Source organism: Furipterus horrens, unplaced genomic scaffold (assembly GCF_987537825.1).
Source record: "Furipterus horrens unplaced genomic scaffold, mFurHor1.1.pri manual_scaffold_11, whole genome shotgun sequence".
Classification (NCBI taxonomy): domain Eukaryota; kingdom Metazoa; phylum Chordata; class Mammalia; order Chiroptera; family Furipteridae; genus Furipterus; species Furipterus horrens.
Window position 1 is genome coordinate 57,398,301 of NW_028327181.1, and position 17,784 is coordinate 57,416,084.

At 39.0% G+C, this 17,784-nt stretch overlaps 1 protein-coding gene across 1 annotated transcript in view; it reads left to right on the plus strand.

Annotated features, from left to right (window-relative positions):
* The window catches only part of ANKFY1 (ankyrin repeat and FYVE domain containing 1), a 74,736-nt gene that overhangs the window by 8,752 nt on the left and 48,200 nt on the right, over positions 1-17,784 (plus strand). The window contains exons 2-3 of the mRNA XM_090291021.1: positions 6,622-6,814; positions 12,585-12,703. Of these exons, the coding sequence (XP_090147147.1) occupies positions 6,622-6,814; positions 12,585-12,703 (312 nt within the window). The remainder of the gene's footprint in view (positions 1-6,621; positions 6,815-12,584; positions 12,704-17,784) is intronic.

The window sequence follows — 17,784 nt, forward strand, 5'->3', positions numbered from 1 at the left end:
GTATTGTCCTGATTGCTGTAGCTTTACAACAGGTATTGAAATCAAGTCACATAAGGTACTACACATTTCTTACCCCCCCCAAATTGTTTTGGCTATTCTAGGTGCTTTGCATTTTCATATACATTTTAGAATCCTCATGTTAAGTTCTACCAAAAAAATCTGCTGAAATTTTTATTTTATTTGAATTGTAGATAATTTGGAGAGAATTGACATCTTAACAATATTGAGCCTTTGAATCCATGAGCATAGTGTAACCCTCCATTTGTAATCATCCCTCAGTATCCACAGGAGATTAATTCCAGGGCCCCTGTGGTACCCAAATCCACAGATGCTCAAGTCCTGTATGTAAAATGGCAAGCATAGTGTTTGCACATAACCTATATTCTCATACAGGCCATGTCAGGGTATGCCTGCCTCCATAGCACTTCATTTGCGTGGATTCAGTATAGTGTTTGGCACGTGGTAAATTCAAGTTTTGCTTTTTAGAACTTTCTGGGATTGTTTTTCCTTGAATATTTTTTGATCCATGGTTAGTTGAATGCATGGATGCAAAACCCAAGGATATGGAGGACCAACTATATTTAGGTTGTCTTCAATTTGTCAGCCATATTTTATACTTCCAGTGTGCAGGTCTTGCATATTTTTTATTAAACTTATCCCTAGGTATTTTCATATACTTGCTATATTAATGTAAGTGGATTATCACAGCCTATACATGGATAACCTAGAGCTTTCAAATTTGAATAACAATTAAAATGGAAACAAGAAGAGTTTGCTTTTGGACTGAGTTTATAGTACCAGTAGGTTATCCTATTGAAAGAGGTTTGGCTCCATCTACATAGAGGTGAAGTATGGATATGCTTGAGACCTCCAAGAAAGGAAGTTTAGAAGAAATTCAATTCTTGGTCTGAACCTTGAGAGTGGGTAGTCAGAGTAGACTATATGAAAGTTATTTGTAAGAAAGACAGGAGAAACAGTACACAGTTAGGGAGCCAAAAACAAAAGAATTTCAAGAATGAGCTGAATAAGAGTCTGACATTGCAGAGCAGTTGAGGACCTTGAAGGATAAGGAAAGGTTATTGCAGTGGGTGATGTTATCATTGTGACAAGACCCTTTTAGTAGAGTGGAAGCCAAGTTTCAAAAGACTAGGGAGATAAGAAAGAAAGCAGTGAGTATAAAGGACTTCATTCCGAAATTGGTGGAGAAGGAAAAGAGCATGATAGACAATCAAGAGTGTTACCATGTGGGAAAGTTTATTTGGGGTAGGGTTACTGTGAGCATGTTTGTAGGGTAAGGAGATGAGCCTGGAGAGGAGGATGCTTTGAAGATGCAAAGGCTCTATTTAGTGGCACAGGGTTTGGTAAGGGCAAGTAAGAGGATATAGAATTGTGGGCATTTGGGACAGATTAACTACTTCTCTTTGCATTTGGCTCTTATATCATTTTGGTATACTAATTCTTTGAAAAATCACCTATGGTAAACTATGGCCTATTGGCTAAATCTGATCTGAGGCTTGTTTTTGTACAGCACTTGAGCTAAGAATATTGTGTGTGTGTGTGTGTGTGTGTGTGTGTGTGTTTATTTTTAAGGTTTTATTTATTTTTTAGATAGAAGTGAAGGGAGGGGAAAGAGAGGGAGAGAAACACTGACTTGAGAGAGAAACAGGATCAATTACTGTACTTCTTGTATATGCCCTAACTGGGGTGGGGACCTGACCGAACTGGCAACCCAGGCATGTGCCCTGACCCAGGAATCAACCTGCGACATTCTGCTTTGCGGACCAGGAATCAACCTGCGACATTCTGCTTTGCGGGCCAATGCCCAACCAACTGAGCCACACTGGGCAGGGCATATTTTAAATGGCTGATGAAAAATCAAAGGAAGACTATATTATGGTATGTGAAAATTGTATGAAATTCAATTTTCAGTGTTTATAAGTGAAATTTGTGTGTTGGGGAACAGCCATGCTGATTCATTTATTGCTTTTCATTACAATGGCAGGGTTAAGAAGTTGGTACAGAGACTGAGGCACAAAGAACCTAAAATATTTACTATCTGCTTCACAGAAAAATCTTGCCAACTCCTGACCTAGAAGGATCATTGTGGGCTTCTTTTCTGACTGTCCCATGACTTACTGATTATTATTATTCTCCCCCCCACCCCCCCCACCAAGCATCTTCGGTTAAGTCAAGACTAACGACCTATCAGCTCATCAAAGTGTCTGACCTCAGACTGCATTGGTGAAGGGCAGATGGGTATTACTTTGGAAAGAAACATGACAAAATTATCATACAAACTGCTGACATTCTTCGCTGTTACTTAGCATAGCTCTTTTGGTGAAGTGAAAGGTTCTATTTAAATTTTCAGGCTTATTTTTCAAAAGCAAAATTGGAGGGAGAGAAAGAAGAAACCATAGCTGAAAACTAGCCACTTTGTAAAGAAGTAATAATAGTACATTTTTAAACCAGACACTCTTCTAAATGATTTAACCTACCTTAACTCAATTACTCCTCAGCAACCACTATGAAATACTATTATTCCCATTTTCCACATGAAAATACAGAAGCCCAGAGAGGAGTAAGAAGTTTACCCAAGGTCACACGGCTAGTAAATGGACAACATGGGATTCCAGCCCAGTCAAGTGAGGCTCCAGGGTATGTGCTCTTAAAGACAAATTTGTGTTGCCTTTCTTAGAATGATAACCACTTGGAAGGCAGATACTCTTCTAAGGTCATTTTATGTATTAGCATGTTTGATGTTTACAATGCACTTCCCTAAGGTGTTACAACTAGAAAGTGGTGGGACCACTGATCCTAGTCAGGCTAGTGCCAGAGCCTGTACCCGTCAGCCTGCACTGTGCTGTAGCTTTTTTCTTCATTATGGCTCAGAATGGTAATTTTACTCTTTTCCTGTTAAGAATTCTATACTTAAAGGACACATTGATTGCTGTCTGCAGGGAGACAATATTCCCCACAGGATAACATCTCAGCGATGTGAACCTTTTCTGTTATACTATGAAATGTGGCAATCACAATGCCACTAACGTGTGCACTTGTGATCTGTTTCCCCCTACAAAAGATGCTGGCTAGAGGGCATCTCTGATTTCATGAATAAGAGCCCTACGTTATCCTAAAGCCCTTCTTTTTATCTTACCTCACCTCTGATCATAATCTTTGTAGTTTATGTCTTTTGTGAGTGTCCAGGCTGCAGCTGGAAATTTATGCCAGGAATTCTGGAGCAAGACTTAGTTATATGGCTATTGCTGTAGATTTTGGAATTATATGTGTACAACTGAAATCCAAAGAAATTTACAGGGACTGCCTGAGAAGATGATTGAAACAAAACCTTTACGATTCCATTTTAAGGATTAGATAAAGCAACCAGAACCTCTCTACTCTTGAAGGCAGATGTTCTCATAATTCCCCAATGTAATCCCCCAGGTTCTTTATGACTATGAATTTTATTTTTGGTCCTCTTGTTTGTGAGTTTGTTATAGACGGTATTGTACAAAGAAGAAAAATCTACTCACTCATTTTTTAATGCAGCAGCCACACAGTACACGTGCTCACTCAGCAGCATCTACTGCCCTCTTTGACTGGTACAGTGAAGTTGTCATTGTTCACTTATGCGCATACCAGTCCACTCTCCCTGGCTGCCAAGTTACATTGATGTCACGCAAACCGTTCTCATTATATTAAAAATGACTTGACTTTATTATAAATATGTAAATAATTGTAATAATATTATACAATATAGTTTCACAGCCTACTTTTTTCTGTTAATATTCTCTGAATATGTATATTTAGTATTATATATTTATTTCTTTGAAAGCATTAATAGTTACATAATAATTTCAAACGCATGTATTACTTAGTTTATTTAACCATTCCTATGTTTTTGAACCAGTTTTTGATTGTTACCATGTTTGTAAAGAATTAGCTATTGGGCAACAGATGCAGGAGGGATGCAGTTTAGGAGAGGAAAGGAATCCTGTTTTATAAAACTGGATTTTACCTGTTCCACTAAAGTGATCAAATACTTAATGAGCCTCTGTGTCAGGCCCTGTGATAGATTTTGAGATGCAGATATAAATCCTTTCACACTGAGAACAGATATGATGGATGAAGGTCTGAATTCAAGTCATAGTAGAGGTGGGAATACAGAAGACAGGAAGGATTCCCAGATATGTTTAAGTGGGAAAGTCAGTTTTTGAGTTGGGGAGGGCCAGGGCCATGTGAGGTAGTGGGAGACATCTAAGATTATTCCCATATTTCATCTTCAGGTAACTAGGCTAGATGGTGGTGTCATTTATAAGTATAGATAGGGACCACACAAGGGGAGAGCAAATTTGCTTGAAGTTTTGTTTGTGCATAGTGAACTAGAGATGCCAGTGGGCCACCAGGGAGAAATGTCTGTTGAACAGATGGATAGATGAATGTAAGAAGAGAGATCTGAGCTAGAGAGATGTATGTGTCATTAGCCCCTAGATTATGGTCTCAACCACAGACCCAATACCTGGGGGAACTGCCTTGAGAGAACATACATTTGAGAAGAGGGCCAAGGATAGAACCCTGGAGAATGTCAGTTGTCAAGGGTTGGCAGAGATGTAGGGAACCATGTGACAGACAGCCAGAAAGGGAGAGAGGGTGTGGCATGTGATTGCTGAAAGACTAGAAGAAAAGAAGGAGGGACAGCAGTATCAGATGGAGAACTACTAGCAAGTGTCTATTGGATTTGGCACTTAGAAGGTCATTGGTGAGAGAAGTTTTAAGGGAGTGGTGGGAACAGAAGGAGGGAATGACTGGGGAATAGTGAGTGAGGAAATGGTGTGTGGTACCTAGAGATGGAAGGCAGACGTTGTCAGATATGGTGTGGAAGGAGGGTTTTGAGTGTTTGTTTAGACTTAATCAAGTTTATGTGCTGATGAGAGGGACCCAGTTGAAAGAGACTGAAGTTGCTGGAGAAGGGATGATCGATGATAAAGCAAAGGACCAGAGGAGAGTGATGGGTTTGGAGCATAGGTGGAGGGATTAAACTTGGGCCTGACGGAGATAACTTTCTCTGAAAAGGCCCACGTGGAGTAGGTGGAAGTAGTTGCTGGTACAGTGGAAGTTGTTGGCAGCAGCTCAGTTTTCTCCAGACGTTGGCTCAGAATGAGGCCAGCTGGTTGGGAGAGGAGACTGGGTTAAGGCCCAGGGAATGTCCAGAGTGGCACTGTGGTTCCATAGTTAGACCTTGACTTACGAAAGTACTAATTTGCATGGTTACATGATTCCCTGACAAGACTCTAGAGCCCAGGTAAAGGAGATGTTTGTTTAAAAAAATTTTTTTAAATTTATTTTAGAGAGAGGGGAAGTGAGGGAGAAAGGGAGAGAAACATCAACGTGTGGTTGCCTTTCTCATGCCCCCAACTAGGGATCTGACCCACAACCCAGGCATGTGCCCTGACTGGGAATCGAACTGGCAATAAATTTCTTTATTATAGGTTCTTACAGCTTTGTTCTTTCCTTCTAGTACTTATTAGAGTTGTAGATTTGCATTTGATTGTTACAATTTTGTTATTTTATAAAAGTTTTTTTTCCCCAGTAACTAAAAGCTTTTAAGAAAGATATTCTGGTTTTCCTTACCATTGTGCAGTGACTGGCACCTACCTGATAGGCACTTGGTAAACATCTCTTGAATTTAATGAATCAAATATAGTGGTTCTCAACCATTTTAGTCTGCTCAGCACACCTGTGGAATATGACTTGTTGCCATCTGAACCGTTGTTGACTGCCCTGATCCTCTCCTGAAGGAGGGCAGGTGTTGGAGAGTGTGGAGTAGTAGGTAGAAATCACAGGTCCCGGAATGAGAATACCTGGGCTTCTCCTAACCCCACCTCTCGCCTGCTTTGGGGCTTCATGCAAATACTGAATCTCAGTGTCCTCACATGTAAAATGTGGCTAGGAATAGGACCTACCTTATGTGGTTGGCCTGAAGCTTACATGAGAGAATTCACAGAAAGCTTTTAGAACAGCGTGTGACATGTGAAGGTTACATACTACTACTACAAGTGGTTTAGAAAAGCCTCCTAGGCACCCTGGCCGGCGTGGCTCAGTGGATTGGAGCACCGTCCTGTAAACCAGGAGGTCGTGGGTTTGATTCCTGGTTAGGTGCATGCCTAGGTTGTGGGTTTGGTTCCCTGTCAGGGTTGGGGTGCTTACAAGAGGCAACCAATCGATGTTTTCCTTTCTCCCTCCCTCCCTTCCCCTCTCTCTAAAATCAAAGGGCATGTCCTTGGGTAAGAATAAAAGGAAAAGGCCTCCTAGGTGATTTCCTTAAAACTTCTAGCTTCATGGTAAAGGATTTATAGGGCAAATGTGTGTTCATTGTCATACTGAATATTGATTTTTGGGGGAAACTGAGAAATCCCTGGACCATAATGAGCTTTTTGGCCCCGTGACCCAGTGGCACATTGAAACAAAACCGTGTTTCGTCCTATAGGAGTATCACGAAGAAGTAGTAGGAACATCATGTGACTAGTCATTTTGGTAGCCATCCTGTCTGTGGAATGAGGGATTAGTGAGCGCTGTCTGCTTTATACCTGCCGTGGTAAACTTGATTCTTTGTTTCCCTTGCAGAGGAGGTCGCCAAGTTGGAGAAGCACTTGATGCTTCTCCGACAAGAATATGTCAAGCTGCAGAAGAAATTGGCAGAGACAGAGAAGAAATGCACTCTTTTGGCCGCGCAAGCAAGCAAGGATAACAGCAACGAGTCCTTCATCAGCCGCCTGCTGACAATCGTGGCCGACCTTTATGAGCAGGAGCAGTATAGGTGAGCTCCTGGACACACCAGTTTGGGGAATCCAGCCCTTTACCTTTATTCGCAGGCCACATTGCAACTTCTGCTCTCTTATTGACTTTCTTCCCAAGTTTATTTCTCTCTCTCTAATGGGGATCTTAGCAACACTTTCGTTTCTAAATATAAGTTCCTTGAGGCAGCATTTGTCTGTTTCCTGCTTATCTTGGGCACAGAGCAAGAAAGTCATGGTGATAGTATATCTAAACAGGAATTCGCTTACATGTCCAGGGATTCAGAGGGGAGAGGCCACTTTCTCTTGGGATGGTCAAGGGAGGAGCCTTGGAGCTAGTGGGCCGTATAGCATCATGGTTGCAAGTGCACTCTGGAACCACATAGCCTGTGTTAGGAGCTTGGCTAGCCATTTACTTTGTATGTTACCTGGAGTTATGTGACATGCCTCAGGTTCCTAATCTGCAAAATGGGAATATAATATTACTCTCTACTTTAGGGTTGTTGTGAGGATTAATAAATACATGTCTTAAGCACTTAGAACAGTGTTTGGCACATAGTAAGTACTCAGTTGTTAAGTGTTGTAATTAAGTGAATTTTGAGGTAAATGTTAAAGGCTAGGTAGGATTTAATAAAAAAGACAATGATATTACTAGTAGAAGGAGTGGCTAAAATAGGCTCAAACATGGGAATATGCAGAGGTTTTAGAATGTAGTGAAGGGGCCTTTCCAGAGTACAGGTCCATGTAGGGAGATGGGGAGGGGAGGGTGGATTGCAGTGGGGTGCTAAGGTGAGGAATTTGGACTTGATCCTCTAGAAAGTGTTGGAACAGTCCTACAACAGTTGAGTTGTAGGACTCGTGATCAAAGTGTTTTAGAAAGATTTACATGGTAACATACGTAGATGAAATTATAGAGAAGAGAGCTGGGGAGCAGCTGTAATGTCGTTGTAAACAGCTCAGACCAGATGTGGTGAAGGACTGAGTTGGGATGATGCCAGTGGTGTGGACAAGAAACACAGGTGAGAATGTGCATAGAAAGAAAGATTTGGCAACTAGCAAGTGGATGAGTGGACTAGATAAGACTTAGTAAAATTTCAAAGTAGCTTGTGACGTTTAAAATAGATCAAAATCCACTTCAGGTTAAGATAGAAGCAAACTTGGCTTGCCTTCTTGCACACCAAAGCAAAAATTATAACTAAACTATAGAACAATTATCACCCAGGATCATCAGAATATTGAATGATATGGAAGTCCAATAACCAGGGAGTTAAAGAAGTCACATTCTTACAGACGGGTAGTGGGGACAGAGACACGGAGACATGGAATGGGCGGTCCCACACCCATACGGGGTGGATAAAAATCCAGACGGATACCTCGGGAACAAGGGATCCAGGCCTCACACCAGACCACCCAGTAGCCCAGGGTTTCAGTGCCAGGAAGATAAGTCCCCATAACTCATGACTGTAAAAAACCAGTGGTGGTTGGGGCAGTGGAAGAAACTGCGAGAGTCTCAGAAATTTCCTCTTAAAGAGCCCACAGTGGATTTGGGACTTAGGCAGGTACACTCCCTCTGGACTCCAGCACTGGGGCAGCAGCTAGGATATAGGGAAAAATTGAAGTGTCTGGCATCAGGGCAAGTGCTGGGGGACAGCTTAACCCCAAACTCCAGAGGCCAGGCAGCAGCATCACCTCCTTTCTGAGCCATCCCTGCACACAGAGCCACAGAGTGGTGACACCATATAGGAGACTCCATCAACCTGGTTCACACAGGTTGCCTCGCCCTGGCGATTACCTAAGGCTCCACCCCATCCAACTTACCAGTGCACTTTTCTACAGTAGGCCTTGCTAAGATGGAGTCAAAGCATCTCTATTTAATACATAGAAACAAACAAGGAGGCTACCAAAATGAGGAGACAAGGAAATATGGCCCAAATGAAAGAACAGAACAAAACTCCAGAAAAAGAACTAAACAAAATGGAGATAAGCAATCTATCAGACGCAGAGTTCCAAACACTGGTTATTAGGATGCTTAAGGAACTCATTGGGTACTTCAACAGCATAAAAACGATCAGGCAGAAATGGAGGTTACACTAAGTGAAATAAAGAAAAATTTATAGGGAGCCAATAGTGGAGGGGATGAAGCCACGAATCAAATCAGTGATTTGGAATGTAAGGGGAAAAAACAAAAACAACATTCAATCAGAATAGCAAGAAGAAAAAAGAATCCCAAAAAAACAGGATAGGCTAAGGAGCCTCTGGAACAACTTCAAACATACCAACATCTGAATCATAGGGGTGCTGGAAGGAGAAGAGAAAGAGCAAGAAATTGAAAACTTATCTGAAAAAATAATGAAAGGAAACGTCCTAATTCGGTGAAGGAAAAACAGTCCCAAATAAGATGGACACAAAGAGGATCACCAAGACACATTATAATTAAATTGCCAAAGGTTAAAGATAAAAAGAATCTTGAAAGCAGCAAGAGAGAAGTTAGTTACCTGCTGGGGAGTTCCCATAAGAATGTCAGATGATTTCTAAAAAAGAAACTTTGCAGGCAAGAAGGGACTGGCAAGAAGTATTCAAAGTCATGAAAAGCAGGGACCTACGACCTAGATTACTCTATCCAGCAAAGCTATCATTTAGAATGGAAGGGCAGATAAAGTGCTTCTCAGACAAGGTAAAGCTAAAGGAGTTCATCACCACCAAGCCATTATTATATGAAATGTTAAAGGAACTTATTTAAGAAAAAGAAGATCAAAACTATGAACAATAAAATGACAACAAACTCACAACTATCAACAACTAAATCTAAAAAACAAAAATAAACTAAGTATACACCTAGAACAGGAACAGAGTCATAGATATGCTGGACATTTGGAGCATTATCAGTTGGGCGGGAAGGGGAGAAGGGGAAAAGGTGCAGGAATTAAGAAGTACAAATTGGTAGGTACAGAATAGACAGGGGGATGTTAAGAACAGTATAGGAAATGGAGTAGCCAAAGAACTTACATGCATGACCTGTGGACATGAACTAAGGAGGTGCGGAGGATTGCTGGAGTGGAATGGGGTTACCAGGTGGAGGGAGGCAAAGGGGGAAAAGTGGGACAGCTATAATAGTATAATCAATCAAATGTATTTTTTAAAATAATAGATCAAAATCCAGAACTACTGATCTACTATATTAATCATTTCTAAAAGAAGGAAAAAATTTAATACAAAAAAATATATATATTACACACTGGATAAATTGAATGCATTTAGCCACTTATAAAATATAGTTCATTGCCTTCTTTTATTTTTCTCTTTTTCCTACAGACAAATAAAAACTTCATTTGTATCCACCCAGGTGGGGAAGCCTGACATATTTCTATTACAAACACATTTCTCCCACTCTCCAGGGTCTTCCCCATTAGAATCACCGTTACTTTTTCAAATACTTATCAATCAATTGCATTCATTATACTGTAGTCTTCCTAGGATATAATGGGTATGAGACTGGGCAGATTCCCATTCTGGCCTCCTTTTACCTAGTAGCTATCTATGTATAGTATGATCTCATGGTTCCAGTGGGTCTCTCTTCACGGTCCTTTATCTAAAGAAGGTTGAATACCGGTGTTATCTACAATTGAATATGAGGTGGGGAACAGAGCCTTCAGAGAGGACTGGGATGGAGTAACTGAAATTGGAAAATAGTTTCTGAAGCAGGTACTCTTTTATTAATATAGAAAAAAATGCTTTTCCCCATAAACATGCATCTTTTTAAAAAAACATTTTTATTTTATTATTTTTTTAAATTTTTATTTATTTATTTTCAGAGAGCAGAGAAGGGAAGGAGAAAAAGAGGGAGAGAAACATCAATGTGTGGTTGCCTCTTGAGCACCCACAACTGGGGACCTGGCCCTCAACCCAGGCATGATACCCTGACTGGGAATTGAACCAATGACCCTTTGGTTTGCAAGCCAGCACTCAGTCCACTGAGCCATACCATCCAGGGCTAAACATGCATTTTATTGAAGAATTTAAATCTTATTTTTCTGTGCATCAGTTAAAATTTTTAAATTTAGTAATGTGTAAAGAAATTGGTATATTTGTTTTTACTTAAGTTCAAGAGAAGGCTTTAGTCCCATAAGATAGTTAAAAATGATGGTTTATGTAGATATTTATTACATATATTCTTTTAGCAACTAAGGTTATAATTTTTCCTGTTAACAGTATTTGATCAGGAAACTCTAGCAAGAAGCTCCTTATTCTTCCTCTCTAGTAACATCCTAGTATCCATATTTTAAAAGGAAATGCTCTTTAATTGCTTACAATGAAATGAAAATAACTACTAGCCTCTTAATTGTTTCTACAGAGTCCTCATAGACTTGTCCAATTTTCCATTTTTGAATATTTAAAAAAATATATTAGAAATTGTCAGTGAAATCCTTATCTTTATTTCCCTTTGGCATGTTAGTCTACAAAAGAGAAAAAATTTTGACCTAACATGAATAGTAGTAGGAATTTTATAGAAACATTGATTTTTACAAATTGTGGCTAAAAGCCAGATTTGTGGTTGAAATAATGAACAGTGAATATTCACTTAAGATATTAGAACTCAGTACTTGATAAATAAATTTAGAGTTTAAAAATAATTTGTGCATTGTAAATAGCTTTCTGTTTTTATTAAATTTTTAAAACTACCATAGGATATGATTTGAGACAATTTTATGTTCTGTTTGAAGTAGAATATTAATTTCATTTTCATTTTTATTGATTAATAATATTCTACTGTGTCAACTTAGTTTGTAATTATTTCAAATAATAAGTATCCTATAACTTTTCTGATCTAACATAATTAGTTGCAGCTTGGTCTTTAATAGAACTAGAATTGTTGATATGCTTACGTAATTACAAAGTGTATCCTAGACAGTGCTTTTGTGGGGTAAAATGTGTCTCTATCAAGCACTACATAGAAACAATGTTCTTGTTGGGTCTCCTTTTAAGTGGATTGGTTAATTCATGTAATAGTTTCTTTTTTTTTTTCATGTTATAGTTTTTGTGTATTTAGTTTCTAAAGGCTTTCCAACCTAAGTTATTTTAAAGGGGGTTTTGAAAATTTAAAAAAAGCATAAATATAAGTAGGATGATGATAATTAATGACTTTGGTTTGCTGCCAACATAGCCATATGGCACATACTGTGTCAGCTCAGTAGGTCATTCTTAGGTTTTTGTTAACTGCCTCGATGATTTTCTCCTTTAGCATTTGACACTTCAGAGTTAAACATAAAGAACTAATTGGAAAACTCTTCATATAATTGTGTATCACAAATATGGAAACATGTTTGAAAAAAAGATTTCTCTCACCTCAATCTTTATAAATGGTTGAGTAAAAGATGGCCACGAATAGTTCTGAATGTTTCTTGTGAGAGCAGGAGCCTAGATATTGGGCTTCATATACCTGACTGCGTTATCAAAGCTGATTTGTTGATAGGTTTTCTGTTTTACCTGCTTGAGCATTAGCATAGCGGCACTGTAGTCTCAGCTGTCACCACAGGCTTTGCACTTCCTGTCTTTTTGTCCCCCTGATGATGTGTCCTGACTTATTCTGCATAAAACCTTTTCTACTTTTCATATGAATATTAATCATCCCATTTAACAGTGCTAGCATAGAAAATTAATGTGCTCTGCTTCTTTGTCTTTTGCCGATGCATGTTGATCAATCAATACTTATATTGTTATTTGCTGTGAATTGTAGCTATACCTACTTATGATGACATTTTTCTTTTTATATTTGTGTATGTGTTTCTTAATCAGTGATCTGAAGATAAAGGTTGGAGATAGGCATATCAATGCTCACAAGTTTGTCCTGGCAGCCCGCAGTGACAGCTGGAGTCTGGCCAATTTGTCTTCCACCCAGGAGCTGGACCTGTCAGGTGAGCCTCTGACTGGTTGGGGACTCAAACCTGCCAGCACAGGAAATCTTGGCAGGAAGCTAAGGTGTGTCATTTTGAAATATTTGTGGTTTAATGAAAGTAGAATATTTTTCTTATGTATCAGTGGTGACCATGAACTAGTTAATATTTGAGTATCTACAGTATTTTTTTTTTATTTTTATTTCTCACCCAAGGATATGTTTATTGATTTTGGAGAGAAAGAAAGAGAGAGAAAGAGAAACCTTGATGTGAAAGAGAAACCTTGATTGGTTGCCTTCCATACCCGCCCCATCTGGGGGTCAGACCCACAGCCTTTTGGTGCGTGGGACGGTGCTCCAACGCACCTAGCCGCCTTGCTGGTGCTACAGTATTTTTATAACTTATAAAATTTAAGTCTGTCCGGAAACTTTTTATATAATAGCACGCTGTTAATATGGGAACATTTGTAGAAAAAACACCTTTAATTTCAAGAAAAAGTCCTGTTGTTCAGTTGCTTAAAATGTAATCATAGCTGCCAAAGTACTTTTTCTGGTCTATAAGAACTGAATTCAGAATAGTTACTCCAAAGAATAGGAATGTTCTTTACTTAAAATCAAAGGATGAGCTTCATTCTTCAGAATTTGAATAGGTGGGCTGAGCTGTTTAAAGTTAGCACTTCATTGTTTTATTTTACATTATGTTGTGTAGAATTTGGGTCAATATGGTGGTGAGTAGACTTAAAAACATCATTTTCAAAAGCTGACTTTAAAAATGCATTTTAGATAGTATTTGTCAAACTGCCGGGTTTTTTTAAAGCAAATTTTAGCCCTGGCCGATGTAGCTGAGCTTGGTTGGAGCGTTGCCCCGTACATCAAAAGGCTGCGGGTTCGATTACTGGTCAGGGCACACGCCTGAGTTGTGTGTTCAGTTCCTGGTCAGGGTGCATATAGGGAGGCATCCAATTGATGTTTCTCTCACATCAATGTCTCTCTCTTTCTCCCCCCGTTGTCCTCCTCCTTTCTCTCTAAAATCAATAAACATGTCCTTGGGTGAGGATTAAATAAAATAAAAATAAAAATTTGAAAAGCAAATTTTAAATTAAATTCTTCTGTTACTAGTCATGAGAATTATAACATGGTAAGGAGAATACCTTGGCATTAAGTTCTGAGTTGCTTGCAGAAGTGATTGGCTCTTTGGAAATTCTGAATTATCTTTGTCCACTATTCAGAAGGTACTGTTTTCCATTTGCAGTACTAGGAACACTGAGATGATTATAATACAGTCCTTGCCATAGAGAGCTTGTACTCTGTTAGAGGAAATGGGCTAATAATAAATCATTTCAGGCCAGGGCTATATATATGATAATATAATTGCTTTATGTCTGATGTCCAGCGACACAAACTCGGGCTGATAGGGAAGGTATCAGAGGTAACTAACACTTGAGCAGTGTTGCAGAGGTTAAGTAGGCAATTATCTCAAGGATATAGGGGAGCAGATGCCTAACACTTCTCTCCTGTGAGTGAACCAGTTCACTGTATGGTCATTTCTAGGGTTTAACCGGAAGTCCCTAATTCAGAGTTGTAAACCCAGATATACATACGTGCATGCACATGTGCATATGCATTCATGTCCATAACTAAAACATCTACTTGGGAAGCAATCTTTACTGAAGTGGCACCAGTCTACATGATTGAAACCTCTGAGCAGAGCTTTTTAATTTTAAGTCTTTTGAAGCCATATGTCTTTGATCCCATAATGCAACTATGGATAACATTAAAACCCATTAGATCATAAGGTCTTCTAATGCATGATAGGATCTTGATTACATGAACCAGATAGTTTACAAAGATTAGAAGAGATGATAAAATAAGAAAATACCCAGCTTTGTTAGAAAAAAGTTTAGAATAAGTTAGCATCTTTTGATATCTGCATCATCAAAAATTGGTGATCCAAATAGTTGAGGGGATCTTGAAATTGGTACTCTTAGACAGCGCCAGTCACATTATAAATGGGCATGACAGTTTTAGAAAGCAGTTAGGGTATAAAATAACCTTTTTTTTTAACCTCATCATTTGACCTCTGTCAGATGGATTCTATCAAAAAGTAATTCAGACAGCATGGTTTTACGTGTAATTGTGAAATACTGAGTGCAACCCTAATGAATAAGAATGGGAAAAATGAAATATTGACTGCTCCCTCAAACAAATAAAATTGCGTAAGAACACAAAAAATACATGACTGTATAAAAGGTCTAATTTAAACATTAAATTAAAATTTTCATTTTTACTTTTTTATTATTGCATAACATTTAAGAACAACTTTAACTCAGTGACTATCTGACCACAGGTTGCATTACTGTGAATCAGAAGATTTCCTAGAGTTTAGGAAAGTATAACTTTAATGCCTTTAAATGTGCCTCAACTCCTGTTGGAAATGAGAAGCACGGTTTGATCCCTGCTGCAAGGTTTGCTTTCAGGAGTGATTCTCTGCAGAGGAAAGTTTTTTGTGGTTTTGGTAGATCAGGCACCTACTAAGATAGCTAATAGTAGAACGATGGCATCTTAGCTTTTCTTTATAACATTTATCTTTGAAATACTATGTATCATGGAGGAGGATCCCAAGGAGGTAGAAGCATATGTGACCATGTTTAATTGTGTTTTGCCCAGCAGTCCTGGTGAATTGCCTGGGTGGGTGTGGGTGTGGCTGCCTAAATCTGGGGTTGCAGCAGCTGAACTTGCCTAGAAGCCTGTGTGTTACATGGTACCCAGAAGCATGAACTGCTGGCATGGCTGGCCAGCAGTTTGAGGTAGATTGGAAATAGATTCTTGCAAACAAGTGTATAAATAGTATAAAAGCTGTGTTTTAAATGATTGAACTTTTTCCACACTAACTGAGGTGATACAATCATTTTATGAATTTATTGGTGTTTTGTTTCTCAGAATTATTCCATTCATGTCACAAATGTTGAGTGGCAGGCACTTTTCAAGATGCTAGGGATACAGCAGTAAACAAAATTAAATTCCTATTTGCATGGAACTTATATTCTTAGATTGATTTTTTTAAGCATTATATTGATAATTCTTAAAATTCAAAACAAGCACAATTTTAATTCTATTAATTATTAAAGAATTTTAGCACATGTTTAAAACATATTTGGATATATGAAAGTTTTCTTAAATCATACCTTGCCCCAAAATGTAAAATGTTTTATGCCTGCTACAATGTACTGACAAAGGAACAAACACTTCTGTAGGATTCTTGCCAGAAATGCATAACCTCAGTCTAATTAAGAGAAAGTATCAGACAAACTCAAATTGAGGAATATTCCTACAATAACTGGCTAGTGTTGCCCAAAGGTCATGAAAGACTTAGGAACGTTACAGATTGGAGGAGAGTAGGGAGCCATGACAACTAAATGCAATGTGGAATCTTCACTTGGATTCTGTACCATAAAAAAAGGACATTATTGGGAAAATTGGCAACATTTATAAAGGTCTGTAATTTGTTAATAGAATATATGGGTCCTAATGACCTGATTTTGATAATTTTACTGTGGTTATGAGATGTTGGTATTAGGGGAAGATGGGTAAAGGGTATATGGGAACTCGCTACAACTTTTCTATAAGTCTGAGATTATTTCAAAATATAAAGAAAAAGATACACATTTATTTCATATGGATTATTTTAAGTATGAAGATGTAAGTTTATAAATATACTAATTGCTCATCTGGGAAGAGAGAGAATAATATAGCTGTCAGCTCAACACAGTGTAACAAATGTTAAGGCCAGGAGAGTCCTGTATTTACTTCTTGGTAAGGTAAAACAGCTTGCTTCAGGCAAAATGATTTGTTTATAGTCTCTCTATAGCACTTAAGCAATAGCAGCTAACACCATGAGAGGTTCCAATTTATTGGAATGGCTATTGTGAAGCTAGAGTTTCTTGCATACTTTCTCCAGCAAAGATCTTATGCTTCCTTGGCATAAGAGTTTATGGTGAGTCATGCAGTTTCCGGGAATGTGTCCTGTGTCCATGCCCAGTAACGGAAAGCATTCTCCTTCCCTCTTTCTCAGTCTGGTCAGGAAAGCTGTGCACTAAAGCACCGCCTGGGAGGCTGCGTTGTGCAGTGGCAATCGCACAGGTTCCCAGTTCTGCTGAGGCACCCTCAGGTGCTACAGCAGACTCACAGGGGATGCACACGATATTGGAAGTTTTCAAGAGAAACAGCAAAAGTCAACATCTGTTGGATACTGTGTGAACTACTAGCTCAAGGCTGTGCAGTTTCAGTATTCGGTCATGCTATATCCTTTCGTAATTTTAAAATATGTCCATATATTATTTGATATTCCTCCCTTCAAAGGTGGGTCCTAATTTCCCTCCTCTGAAGTATAGCCTGACTAAGCTCTGATGACTAGATGCGGTAGAAGTGACAACATGTTACTTCAGAGGTAGTTTTCATAGACGGCATCGTGAGGTCTTCTTTGCTCGGCCTTGGGTTACTCGCTTAGGGAAAGGTTAGCAGCTGTGTCATGAGGACACTCAAAGCAGTCTTGTGGCCTGTGGCTGGCGGCTGAGTCCCCTCCTGAGATTTTCTCAGAGCTCCAAAAATCTGTTTTATCTGACACTATATCCCCTTACTCAATCCTAATGTTGCATTTGTGTTTTTCTCCCTAATCTTTGATTACGATAAGTTTGTCTGAATGTTGGTTTGAAATGCTGGTTTCCCTTGTTATCTGAAAGCAGAGATTTCCTGTGACACCTTCAGTAAGCTGAGATGCTTCAAAGGGAAGGAGCAGTTACTGTTGATTTGTATGGAAAAATTTCTTAGCATTCCCAGACCCAGAAATAACCTACTGAAGTATACCAATTATCACCTAAAGCCTATTAACACTAATAAAGAAAGTAGGACCTGGGAGGGGTGTGCACTGCCTCTGTGACAGCTTGCTGTGAAACCGGTGCTATTTCCACCTTTACCTTTTTTTCCCCGGTTAGTGAAAACAAGTGCTACTGTAGGGCTTTCTAAAAGCGAAGTGGCATAACAAGAACTATGGGAAAGCGAAGTAGTCTGTTTCAATAATGCAAACTCTCTGTGGTGGCGTGCTGA